Source organism: Triticum dicoccoides, chromosome 3A (assembly GCF_002162155.2).
Source record: "Triticum dicoccoides isolate Atlit2015 ecotype Zavitan chromosome 3A, WEW_v2.0, whole genome shotgun sequence".
In the NCBI taxonomy this organism is placed as follows: Eukaryota; Viridiplantae; Streptophyta; class Magnoliopsida; order Poales; family Poaceae; genus Triticum; species Triticum dicoccoides.
Window position 1 is genome coordinate 58,757,946 of NC_041384.1, and position 14,229 is coordinate 58,772,174.

The 14,229-nt window shown below is 42.7% G+C and overlaps 1 protein-coding gene across 1 annotated transcript; it reads right to left on the bottom strand.

Annotated features, from left to right (window-relative positions):
• Positions 1–9,094: 9,094 nt before the first annotated feature.
• On the bottom strand, positions 9,095–12,948 carry LOC119267108 (autophagy-related protein 18d-like). Its single transcript, XM_037548421.1, has 5 exons — positions 12,781–12,948; positions 10,998–11,879; positions 10,555–10,813; positions 9,877–10,000; positions 9,095–9,499 (listed from the first exon to the last, which is right to left on the bottom strand). The coding sequence occupies exons 2-5, from the start codon at positions 11,757–11,759 to the stop codon at positions 9,391–9,393; spliced, it is 1,254 nt and encodes a 417-aa protein (XP_037404318.1). The 5' UTR covers positions 11,760–11,879; positions 12,781–12,948; the 3' UTR covers positions 9,095–9,390.
• Positions 12,949–14,229: the final 1,281 nt, after the last annotated feature.

Genomic DNA, 14,229 nt, shown 5'->3' on the forward strand with positions numbered 1-14,229 from the left:
GTCTCCACCATCCTCCCACTCAATTCTTTTGAGAGAAACTTTTCCTCGAGAAAGGACCCGTTTCTAGAAACAATCACTTTTGCTTCCGAATCTGAAATAGGAGGTATACCCAACTATTTTTGGGTATTCTATGAAGATGCATTTATCCGCTTTGGGTTCGAGCTTATCAGCCTGAAACTTTTTCACATAAGCATCGCAGCCCCAAATTTTTTAAGAAACGACAGCTTAGGTTTCTCTAAACCATGGTTCGTATGGTGTCGTCTCAACGGAATTGTGTGGTGCCCTATTTAAAGTGAGTACGGTTGTCTCTAATGCCTAACCCATAAACGATATTGGTAATTCGATAAGAGACATCATGGTATGCACCATATCCAATAGGGTGCAGTTGTGATGTTCGGACACACCATCACACTATGGTGGTCCAGGCGGTATTAGTTGTGAAACAATTTCCACAATGTCTTAATTGTGTGCCAAACTTGTAACTCAGATATTCATCTCTATGATCATATCATAGACATTTTATCATCTTGTCACGACGATCTTCAACTTTACTCTGAAATTACTTAAACCTTTCAATAATTCAGACTTGGGTTTCATCAAGTAAATATACTCAGCATCTACTCAAATCATCTGTGAAGTAAGAACATAACGATATCCACTGCGTGCCTCAGCACTCATTGGACTGCACACATCAAAATGTATTACTTCCAACAAGTTGCTTTTTTGTTCCATCTTACTGAAAACGAGGCATTTCAGTCATCTTGCCCATGTGGTATGATTTGCATGTCTCAAGTGATTCAAAATCAAGTGAGTCCAAACGATCCATCTGCATGGAGTTTCTTCATGCATATCTAACAATAGACATGGTTCGCATGTCTCAATCTTTTCAAAAATGAGTGAGTCCAAAGATCCATCAACATGGACCTTCTTAATGCGTTTTATACCAACATGACTCAAATGGCAGTGCCACAAGTACGTGGTACTATCATTACTATCTTATATCTTTTGGCATGAAAATGTGTATCACTACGATCGAGATTCAGTAAATCATTCATTTTAGGTGCAAGACCATTGAACGTATTATTCAAATAAACAGAGTAACCATTATTCTCCTTAAATGAATAACCGTGTGGCGATAAATATAATCCAATCATGTATATGCTCAATGCAAACACCAAATAACAATTATTTCGGTTTAACACCAATCCCGATGGTAGAGGGAGCGTGCGATGTTTGATCACATCAACCTTGAAAACACTTCCAACACATATCGTCATCTCACCTTTAGCTAGTCTCCGCAACCTTTTATTTCGAGTTACTAACGCTTAGCAACCGAACCGGCGTTTATTACCCTAGTGCTACTAGGAATACTAGTAAAGTACACAATAATATGACGTATATCCAAAATACTTCTGTCGACCTTGCCAGCCTTCTCATCTACCAAGTATCTAGGGTAGTTCTGCTTCAGTGACCGTTCCCCTCATTATAGAAGCACTTAGTCTCGGGTTTGGTTCAACCTTAGGTTTCTTCACTAGAACAGCAACTGATTTGCCGTCTCATGAAGTATCCCTTCTTTCCCTTGCCCTTCTTGAAACTAGTGGTTTAACCATCAACAATTGATGCTTCTACTTGATTTCTACTTTTGCGGTGCAAACATCGCGAGTTGCTCAAGGATCATCATGTCTATCCTTGATATGTTATAATTCATCACGAAGCTCCAATAGCTTGGTGGCAGTGACTATGGAAAACCATCACTATCTCATCTGGAAGATTAACTCCCACTCGATTCAAGTGATTGCAGTACTCAGACAATCTGAGCACATGCTCAACGATTGAGTTTTTCTCCCTTAGTTTGCAAGCTTAAGAAACTTGCCAGAGGTCTCATAACTCTTGACGTGGGCACTAGTCTGAAATTCCAATTTCAGTCTTTGGAACATCTCATATGTTCTGCGACGTTTCAAAAACGTCTTTGGTGCCATAATTCTAAACCGTTAGTATTACATACTGAACTATCACGTAATCATCAAAATGTGTATGTCAGATGTTTCCCAACATCTACAGACGATGCTTGAGGTTCAACACACTGAGTGGTGCATTAAGGACATAACCCTTCTGTGCAGCAATGAGGACAATCCTCAGTTCATGGACCCAGTCCGCATAATTGCTACTATCAACTCTCAACTAAATTTTCTCTAGGAACATATCTAAAACAGTAGAACCAAAGCGTGAGCTACGACATAATTTGCAAAGACCTTTTGACTATGTTCATGATAATTAAGTTCATCTAATCAAATTATTCAATGAACTCTCACTTAGATAGACATCCCTCTAGTCATCTAAGTGATACATGATCCAAGTCAACTAGGTCGTGTCCGATCATCACGTGAGACGGACTAGTCATCATCGGTGAACATCTTCGTGTTGATCGTATCCACTATACGACTCATGTTCGACCTTTCGGTCTTCCGTGTTCCGAGGCCATGTCTGTACATGCTAGGCTCGTCAAGTTAACCTAAGTGTATTGCGTGTGTAAATCTGGCTTACACCCGTGTATGCGAACGTTAGAACCTATCACACCCGATCATCACGTGGTGCTTCGGAACAACGGACCTTAGCAACGGTGCACAGTTAGGGGGAACACTTTCTTGAAATTATTGCGAGGGATCATCTTATTTATGCTACCGTCGTTCTAAGCAAATAAGATGTAAACATGCCAAACATCACATGCAAATCATAAAGTGACATGATATGGCCAATATCATCTTGCGCCTTTGATCTCCATATTCGAGGCGCGGCATGAACACCATCGTCACCGGCATGACACCATGATCTCCATCATCATGATCTCCATCATCGTGTCTTCATGAAGTTGTCTCGCCAACTATTACTTCTACTACTATGGCTAACGGTTAGCAATAAAGTAAAGTAATTACATGGTGTTTTCATTGACACGCAGGTCATAAATAAATTAAGACAACTCCTATGGCTCCTGCCGATTGTCATACTCATCGACATGCAAGTCGTGATTCCTATTACAAGAACATGATCAATCTCGTACATCACATATATCATTCATCACATCCTTTTGGCCATATCACATCACATAGCATACCCTGCAAAAACAAGTTAGACGTCCTCTAATTGTTGTTGCATGTTTTACGTGGTTGCTATGGGTTTCTAGCAAGAACGTTTCTTACCTGCGCAAAACCACAATGGTGATATGCCAATTGCTATTTACCCTTCATAAGGACCCTTTTCATCGAATCCGATCCGACTAAAATGGGAGAGACAGACACCCGCCAGCCACCTTATGCATCAAGTGCATGTCAGTCGGTGGAACCAGTCTCACGTAAGCGTACGTGTAAGGTCGGTCCGGGCCGCTTCATCCCACAATGCCGCCGGATCAAGATAAGACTAGTAACGGTAAACAAATTGAACAAATCATCGCCCACAACTGCTTTGTGTTCTACTCGTGCATAGAATCTACGCATAGACCTAGCTCATGATGCCACTGTTGGGGATCGTAGCAGAAATTTAAAATTTTCTACGCATCACCAAGATCAATCTAAGGAGTAATCTAGCAACGAGAGAGAGGGGAGTGCATCTACATACCCTTGTAGATCGCTAAGCGGAAGCGTTACAAGAACGCGGTTGGTGGAGTCATACACGCAGCGATTCAGATCGCGGTCGATTCCGATCTAAGCACCGAACAACGGCGCCTCCGCGTTCAACACACGTACAGCCCGGTGACGTCTCCCGCGCCTTGATCCAACAAGGAGAGAGGGAGAGGTTGGGGAAGACTCCGTCCAGCAGCAGCACGACGGCGTGGTGGTGGTGGAGGAGCGCGGTACTCCAGCAGGGCTTCGCCAAGCACTACGAGAGACGAGGAGGGAGAGAGGTAGGGCTGCGCCTTGGGAGAGAGAGAGACCCGTGTGTTGTGCAGCCCCAAAACCTCCACTATATATAGGGGCAAGGGCAAGGGGAGGCACCCTAGGGTTTCCCCTAGGAGGGCGGCGGCCAGGGCAGATGGGATCTCCCCCTTGGGTGACTTGGCCCCCAAGCCAGGAGGTGGGAACCCTAGATGGGGCGCCCCAAACCCCCTGGTCACGTGGGATTAGGTGAGGGGGGCGCACAGCCCCTTAGTGGGCTGGTTTGCCCCCTTCCCTTGGCCCATGAAGCCCCCCAACACTTGCCGGGGCTCCCGAAACACCTTTCGGTCATGCTAGTCATCACCCGGTACCTCCGGAACACTTCCAGACTCCAAAACCCTTCGTCCAATATATCAATCTTCACCTCCGGACCATTCCGGAACTCCTCGTGATGTCCGGGATCTCATCCGGGACTCCGAACAACATTCGGTAACCGCGTACATACTTTCCCTATAAGCCTAGCGTCATCAAACCTTAAGTGTATAGACCATACGGGCTCGGGAATAATGCAAACATGACCGAGACATCTCTCTGGTCAATAACCAACAGCGGGATCTGGATACCCATGTTGGCTCCCACATGTTCCATGATGATCTCATCGGATGAACCATGATGTCAAGGATTCAGTCAATCCCGTATACAATTCCCTTTGTCTACCTGTATAGTACTTGCCCGAGATTCGATCGTCGGTATCCCGATACCTTGTTCAATCTCGTTACTGGCAAGTCTCTTTGCTCGTTCCGTAACACATCATCCCGTGATCAACTCCTTGGTCACATTGTGCACGTTATAATGATGTCCTACCTAGTGGGCCCAGAGATACCTCTCCGTTTATACGGAGTGACAAATCCCAGTCTCGATTCGTGCCAACCCAACAGACACTTTTGGAGATACCCATAGTGCACCTTTATAACCACCCAGTTACGTTGTGGCGTTTGGTACACCCAAAGCATTCCTACGGTATCCGGGAGTTGCACAATCTCATGGTCTAAGGAAATGATACTTGACATTAGAAAAGCTTTAGCAGACGAACTATATGATCTTGTGCTAGGCTTAGGATTGGGACTTGTCCATCACATCATTCTCCTAATGATGTGATCCCGTTATCAATGACATCCAATGTCCATGTCAGGAAACCATGACCATCTATTGATCAACGAGCTAGTCAAGTAGAGGCTTACTAGGGACATGTTGTGGTCTATGTATTCACACATGTATTACGGTTTCCGGTTAATACAATTATAGCATGAACAATAGACAATTATCATAAACAAGGAAATACAATAATAATCATTTTATTATTGCCTCTAGGGCATATTTCCAACAAAACTTAGCTATTTAACTTTGACTGGATGATCTAAATACTTATAAGGATGTTATTACCCAAATTTTCTCCCCATTTACTTGTTGCTTAACAACTATCTATTAGCAAATTATCCGCAAAAAAAACTATCTATTAGCAAATTAATCGGGCAACTCTGTTCTCTTCTACCTTTTTCAATGAATCAAGGCCCTAAGGACATGACTTAAAAAACTATCAATTATGTACTCTATATCTCTATTAGAATATAAAAAGTATAAATTGGTTTTGGGATGTTTCTTATGTGAATCATATGAAATCTTTAATGCAATTTCATTTTTATATGCCCAATGGTTGTGAAGAGATTTTGTGCCTCCCTTGATTATATGTTTGTGAAAATAAAATTTGATAAATCATCACAACATTTGACATGAGAAAATCTCTCCCAATGGTTTGTGAATTCCATCATATGGTTTTTTTTGCGGGTGAATCCATTAAATGTTGAGTGAATGGGAAACACAAACATTGAAAATAAATTTTGATAAACCATCATAACATTTGGCACGAGAAAAAGTGTGTGTGCATCAATCATCAATGAGCGTTGATTTTAACACAGTATAGACGTAGACGCTCATACGTACGCACGTACACACACTACCCCTATGAGCACCTCCGAGAGACTGGATCGGCACATCATCTTAAGATTGACGAAATCGTCACAGACGCCTTCGTGGTCGACGGGGACGTGTCCTCCCACTGAATGCACATCACCGAAGGCCTGAAATAAATACAGTAAAATGCAACCACCAATGTCAGTCTAGGATTTGAATCTTATTGGGTTGGTTCCATCACAAGAAATCTAACCATCTGAGCTACGCTCAGTTCCCATAGCTTTGAAATTTTAGTCCAGCCGCATGCTGGAATGATCTGCTTATAGGAATACTACAAGACGGTCTGATCCATTTTATTTTGGAGGAGGTACATGAAAGGTTATGTCACATTTTTTCTTTTTTGCAATGGCTCTGTCACAATTTCTTTCGAAGCATCCAAACAATTACTCTTTATAATTTTTTGTATTATTGCACCTTTAGAATACCGTGCATATCCCCCACAAAAAGAGAAGTACCGTGAGATCAAAACGGTATTGAACAGCTTATAGAACAAATGAATGTCCTTATCATCATCACCATCATGGCCATTATTATTTGAAGATAACATGCTCTTTGTGTCGGTTGTGCTTGTACGTCACGAATCACATGGCTGATTGCCTCGTCTGGAGCCGAACAAGTCAACGAATCAGACAAGTGTGACTAGGCCGCATCCGGCTGCCATATGTAGGCACATTATTATTTGGTCAGAGGAAAAACAAGAGAATCATTAGGGTGTTTTTGGCCATAGGAAATCAAGAGAATCATTAGGCTGCAAATGTTTTCCGCGAACCCATGACATCACTCCTACTCCTAGTAGGATATAAGTTCTTTGGTTCCCTCCTCCGTTCATGCGTTCCAAGCGAGGCCTTTTTTTACGCGCTGAAACTCCGGCCGGATTACCCAAATCATCAGGGCGAAACAATTGCGTGACAAATGGCCCTGAGACCACGTCTTGCGGTGTTGCTCAAATCTTTTTGCCTCCTTCGTTTACACTTTACAGCGACGAGTCATCCGCGCTGGAATAAATAGTTTGGACAGACAAAGAAGAGGAAATGGACGTATGATGGTAGTATGATGAGATGGGCACATCAGGAGGATGACACGAGATCAGAGACGCGCAACCACTGGGAATGGACGCGACGGCGTCGGACTGCCCTGCGGTCGTGGTGGCTTTCTATAATCAGATCACTTCAGATCGACGAGAGCGACCAGGAGCACCTGGTCAGATGTTGCTTTCAACTAAAGTTTACATGTACTTGATCAAACAGGCCAAGCACAAGAACCACGCCTAACAAACCCATGCTATAAATATATTAGAACGCATGCATACATATATGCTATTGGCATTCGTCTAAACTTTCCTTAGAAGATGGCAGGATCCACAATGGCATCCATCAGACCATCAGTGCGTTGGTTGCACGCCAAGGTAGCACTCACACTGATAAATCTATTGGCAATAGAATGTGTTATGCCAACAACTGTTTCAGCTCTGGTTGCAGACAAGGTCATATTTGCATTCCTTAGCTGCTTGTTATCTATACCTACTAATAAAGCAAGGTGCGTTTCTCCGATTTTTTCATCCGTTCACCGCCAAAAAATTATTTTTTTTCCTCTATCCGAGGTGGTACTAAACTTTCGTACTCCATCTGTTGGCAAAGGAAAAACGATTTATGCAGAATTTTGTACATGGGCTGCGCACCCTATGGCCCAGTAAAGTCAGCCCATATTTTCCTGCCCCCGTAGCAATAAAAAAAATTCTATTTCCCGCTCAATGGGGAAACTAATTTAAACTACGCACAGGGCGCCCAAGACTAGGCAGGTCATTTTTCTATGTGTTCCTATTGCAAGTCTATTTTATTCCTTTTTTTCAGAAATTCAAAAAAATTTAAAAAAATGTTCGCAATTGTAATTTTTCAATTTTTATTCAAAATTTCGTAAAAAATACAAATTACAAAAATGTGTTCCTACTCTGCAAAATGTTTGGATTTTTTTGTCGTGCCAAAATTTATTCAAATATAAATTACAAAAATATTCCCATTTTTTAAGAAATGTTTGTATTTTTAAAAATTGTTCAACATCTAAACAAATGCATTTAAAAAAATGAAATTCGCAAAATATTCTTGTTTTAACGATATGTTTCAAAATTGAAAATAAAGTTTGCATTAAAGAAACACATTTTCTAAAATTCTTCTGCACTTTTAAAACATATTCCCATTTAAAAAAATCACAACTTAAAAAATGTTCGTATTTTTATAAGAAGGTTCATGTCTTTTAAGAAATGTATGTGCATTTCAGGAAATGTTCCGTTCAAATTTTTGTTCTTGCTTTGTTCAAAAATGTTTGGAATTTTCAAAAGAGCCGTCCATAATTTGGAAAATTGTTCAAGTTGCCAAGTATATTCGGTAGTTCATGTTATGAATTCCACAATTGTGTTCCTATTTAAATATGTTAGAAATTATAATTTTTTGTCATTCCGATTTTTTTTCAGAATATAAAATATTATTCCCATTTTTTGAAATTTTTTTGGGGTTTTCAAAAAATAATTCAAGATTTAAAAATGTTACAAATTAGAATTATTGTTTTAGTGATATGTTCAAAAATTGAAAATAATATTTGCATTAAAAGACAAATTTCTAAATTTCTTCTATATGTTCAAAACATTTTCCCGTTTCCAAAAATTGTTCACAACTTAAAAACGTATTTTTATAAAACGTTCATGTTTTAAGAAATGTTTGTGGATTTCAACAAATGTTCCATTCAAATTTTTTGTTCATCTTTTTAAAAATGGATGTAATTTGGAAAATTGTTCATGTTGCCATGTATATTTGGATTTCATAGTTATCGGTTTTTGAAAAGTTCAAAAAAAAGTGTCGAATCTTGCGTTGCATTATATTCTTTTATTATATTTATCCTGACCATTGGTTAGCAGAACACGTTTGTTTGAGTGGCTAGCAATATGTGGTCGGGTCTTTGAGGTCGTGAGGTCGATCAATCCCATACTGGGCCTGCTCTGCATCCGGCGCATCGAGTTAAGTCGGTTTGTTAGAATAAGAGACACCATAAGTTATTGACAGTGGTAGCTTCCATGTGGCAATAAAAAAAGAATATGCTGGTTAATTATAATTGAAACAAATTATAGGCACGTGTCAATAAAAAAGAATATACTGGTTTGGCCCTAATTAAAGGGTGCCATGTTGAACTAGAGAATACGGACATGTGGGGGTCTTGATCCATTCTTATATTGAGTTAGAGGTATATAATTTTATCATCCCGTTGCAACGCACGGGCATATGTGCTTGTACATACATACGTCGAACAAACAATGCAATTTGGACGGGACAAGGGCATCTGCAGCAAAATGGGCAGGCAAGCAGGTTGCGGCCGGACACCCCGGCGCTCCTTATTCCGGCGACCGGCCTAGAGCCTTGCTGGCAAGGGGGGCGATATATGAACAATGGACAGAGCACAACCTTCTATGTATGTACATGTCGGTGCAGCGTCGTCACGCGGTTTACGCGGTCAATGTCCTCAAGGGAGGGTAGTCAGTCTTCAGAAACCGTGAGTATTCCTTCTGGGTCATCTGCCCGCCGCTTACTTGGTCAAAGATGCACCTGTAGAAGCTGCAAATGGCAAAAGTCGGCGTAGTTAGTAGTGCGAGAGTTTCAACAAATACAAGAGCGAGATGCTAGCGGTGACTTGCTAGAGAAGAATAAAAATCTGCTGAGGCAACTACTAGCTAAACTGAAGGAGCTTTAGCCTGTAACAAGAACTGTCCAAGTTTTTCAACTGACTGGTGTAATTTTCTGTAGCTATAATAAATATTAAACAATCGCTAGCAGAAGTGAAAATCAAACGTGTATTGATAGCAAAGGCTAACTGAATTATATGTGCTACAGGTATAATGGCAAACAAAAAACACCCTACGTGTATGTATACATTAGCTGAAATGATAAATCTTGCAATAAATATTTAATCCATCAAGGTGGCTGATGAGTACCTGCCATCCAGGCCAACCATCATTACAGTGTTTTGAGCGCCGAAAGCTACGATGTAACGTGTGACTTCCGGCAAATGGAACTGAGCAAATGACCACTCTGAGCTGAAGTACTTCGGCAGAATCCCTAGAGAAATGCAGCAAAGAATATGTTAATGCCTTGACTAACTGAATTCTCTGGGATGCCAACCCATTATTCTGAACATGCATACAAACTGATTCAACTGGTTATGAAGTGAATCACAAGTGCGTAATAAATGATAAGTAAAACATGTGGTCTTGGCCCTTGCTGCTAGAATTGAGTTTTGTATATACTGTTTTCTTTTCTCTCATAGCAATAGCAATAGCAGAGCAGCAGCTTGCCTGCTTAATGTTTTGAGATCACTACTTACTTCACGTCATTTTACGAAATTGACAATAATGTTAATTATTCTATCTTGAGCTAACTTTTCTGCATTAGCTAGACTATTCATCACATCATTCATAAGCAGCATGCAAAATTGCAGAATATTGCGCATCCATTAGTCCTCTGTGAATTGCTAATTGTAATGAGCATTAGGCAAATGGAGTACACCATATGCAAATTTTAGTTAAGTTAGCACTTCATTATGCCAAAAGCTACACAGAACTCTGAAGACCAGATGAGCAATCAAATAGTGCAAGCAGAAGTACCATTCTAACCTTTCATGAAAGACAGTGATGAGCTTGCATTGGATCCAGTGTTTGTTTGTATAAGAGGATCCATAGAGGTAGAAGAATTCTGATGATCCATCCGTGGAGCTTCAAGGGTACGCTGATCATTACTTGAATCTTCACCCGCAACCCTGACTTTTAGACTGAATATATGAACCGTTCCTTTGTCGCTGGACACTGCCAACCATTGCACATTTGGTGACAGTGCAATGCTGTATATCTCGGCTTTATCAAGACCTCTGCGCACCTGCATACCATTTAAACATAAAGATAGTTATATGCCCATGCTAACTATCAACGAATTACATATACTACAAAAAGACTTGTGGAGCCAGCTAAAAGAAGATCTGTGAGGTATGGAGATAAATATGTCTGCTATTTATTCACAAAAGAATGGGATGTCATCAGAGAGCGATTGAAATATTACTCACCTCTTGCAGGCGAGTGCCATCCATCGTGTTAAATATTCTGATTAGAGTACCCTTCATACTTGCCGTTGCCAGCAAGAGACCATCCATAGTCAAGGCCATGCAAGAAATGTGTGAATCATGGGCTGTAATCATCTTTGTCACCTTTAGCCCAAAATGCTCTACCCGAACATGTCCCTGACTCAGCCCAGGACAGGCCAGCACTGAAGTATTGGAATGATGAGAGAGACAGCACAGTCCTTTAGGATTTGACAGGGTCTCTATCTGATGGAGCATCTTCAGATCCGTAAAGTTATAAACATATATCTTTGTCTCAAGGACAATCACAATGTTATCTTTCCCCAATTTTACGGCCCGTACATCAGAGCGGAAGGTAAACTCCCCAATACAGCGGCTCTGGTGATCATCCCAGATCATCACCTTGTTGGGCGGATAATGCATATTGGAGCCGCCACCTACAAGAGCAAGGATGTTGCAGCGGAACAGCATCTCAACTATCCCAAACCCACCACTCTTCAGATCCCTCCTGAAAGTCTCCTTAAAAGGGTCGCAGTTAAAGATTCTGAAGCCATTGCTTGTGCCAGCAGCGAAGCAACCACAATCCTGATTCCAAGAAACCGACAACAGCCTAACCTCCTGGTCATCGCTGCTACCTGCCTCAGCCTTGCTCGTAGGCACCGACAGTGGCCATGTGGGAGGGGACTCGTATGCCATAATTTTCTCTGGGGGATGTAAACCCCGCGATGTGGAGACTTGTGAGCTCATATACAAGCCAGACACACCGAATGAATCGATTCCAAACGCAATGAGCTCAGCTACGCCAAAGGTTGTCGATGTGTAAGCAACAGCGACAACGCACACACACAAGTTAAGTTTTCAGAGATCCTGCAACAAAGAGAAAACATCAGCAAAAGGCAACTAAAACAAAAACATCTTGCACTGAATGTAGTGAGCAAACCATTCAAACTACCTTCCAAACAAAAACAGTAACAATTCAAACAAATGATACAGATCTAGGTGCAATGTCAGCATTTAACACTGTCGAGGATGTGCATATGTACGACAGTCTCATATTATCCTGGGATTACCTAGGGGTGTCACACACTGAACCATGGCGCTTAAAAGCTGCTACAAACTAAAGAGACTGAATTGCTGGATTATCATATTACCGGGCAGTTCTACTCGCGAGCAGAGCCGCCCCACCTAAAACAACCTAGGACCCCAAATCAACTATACGACCGACGCGTATCCTCTCACCATGAATTGTTACCGATACATTCTAAATGGTAAAAATCTCAGCTCAAGCACGCGGGATTCAAACGATTTCAGGTTTCAATCTGTCACTAGAGTGTGAGATCGGCATTGATTTGCCAAGAGATTATATCATCCGACCGCCCAATTCTACCCAGTGCTGCCCCACCTATGACTATGGACTACAGCCAAATCAGCTCCGGCTCCAGCAACCGCTCCGATTCGCCCTGATTAGAACTCCAAATTCCGGCTAAAATCCCCGGGATTCGCGCCCGGTCTCGTCAGCGCCACCGGAACCGCAGGGCATCAATCAAATCGATGGCACCACCTCCCGATCAATCAAGCCGCCCGGCTAGCTTCCCGCGCAAGGGAAGATCTCAATCCCCAAATCGACGTCCGCGGGATGTCCCAGAGCCACGGAAAACCAAATCGGCACGGCACGGTGCGCACGGCAAGGGAGATCCAGGTCTCCGGGTTCCGCGGAGGACGCTGATAGAGAGAGGGAGGAGGAGGGGGGAGGGGCGGACAGCGGTACCTCTGGCGGACGCGGGCGGCGACGCCGGGACGCGCGGGTGGAGGGGGAGACGACGGGGCCGGCCGCGACGGGTGCGCGCGGTGGAGGGGAGGAGACGGCAAGCGAGGACGGACGGAGGAAGGCCGAGTCGGCAAGGAAAGGCGCTTTCTTTCTCCTTTCCTTTTTTCCTTTCGGGATTTTGGGACAGGGGGCAGAATTTTTCTCTGGGAGAGAAAGAAAGAAAAGGATCGGAGTTAATTAATGGAAGACGCAGCTTCTTCCACGGAAAGGATATTGGACGATAATATTACTATCATGTCAGCGTGCAGTGCAATTAAGCTTAATCGGCCTTGATCCAATCCTATTGCCGTCAGTCAACTTTTTGTTCTCATTCCGTTCTGCCTATCACATTGAATGGGATCGTTCGGCGCACGAACTAGAAGAGAAGACGGGCAAGGCTCTGCTAAACCGAACCTGGTGTGGGGCATTTTATGGAAGCTGAAAATTCCAAATAAGATTAAGGTGTTTATATGGAAGGCTCTGCATGGTACAGTTCCAGGCATGGCGATTCTTGCTTCGCGACACATACCCGTCTCACCACAGTGCCCTATTTGTCGGTCGGGTCCGGAGAATATTCGGCACTTCTTATTTACATGCACTCGTGCACGGAAGGTTTGGTCTGCCCTCGGGCTCCTGGATATCATTGATGATGCACTGATTGCAGACATGTCAGGATCAATAATACTTGAGCATATTATTTGCAACCCAAACAGGAAGTCGCCGGTCCTGGGTATGTTAGGATTGCAGGAGTCAGTAGCCGTTGCGTGTTGGTATGTATGGTGGCAAAGGAGGGAAGCAGTGAAGGGCGAAACTGTAGCAGATCCCCCCCGGACGGCCTTTGCGATTCAGGCTCTAACATCAAATTTTGGAGCTGTTTCCATTCCAGTAAACCACATGAAATAACGTGGAAAAAGCCAAACCGAGGATGTTATAAATTAAATACAGATGCTGCTTTCCGCCAAGATGGTTCGGGTGCAGTTGGGGTCGTCATACGTAATAGTGCAGGTGAGGCTGTAGCAGGAGCTGCAAGTCCTTTTCATACGGCCTTTGATATTGCCTCGGCGAAGGCCCTTGCACTGCTAAAAGGACTAGAATTAGTTGAGAAGTTGGGCTGCACCCATATCACATGTGAGTCCGATTCATTGGAGCTCATTCAGGCATGCAATGGGGAGCTCGAGATCTATGGTCCTTATTCTACGACTTTAGCTGACTGCTTTGCGAGAGCCAAGATGATTGATGGAGTTTCTTTCTCCCACTGCCCTAGGGAAGCCAATCGAGTTGCTCACCTTCTGGCAAAGCACTCTTATGATACTCAGTCTGCATTTGATTGGGATGGAGATCCACCCAATTTCATTCTTCCTTATGTAATAAATGATGTAACTCTTTTGACTGTGAAATAAAACACCGATA

Bases quoted from the DNA above. Each gene is read 5' to 3' on its own strand.
- LOC119267108 (XM_037548421.1), bottom strand. From the start codon at position 11,759: ATGAGCTCACAAGTCTCCACATCGCGGGGTTTACATCCCCCAGAGAAA. The intron at 10,814-10,997 runs GTGAGTAATATT...AATGGTATGCAG, and splicing joins ATGGCACTCGCCTGCAAGAG to GTGCGCAGAGGTCTTGATAA. The intron at 10,001-10,554 runs GTTAGAATGGTA...GCATTTCTCTAG, and splicing joins ATCACTGTCTTTCATGAAAG to GGATTCTGCCGAAGTACTTC.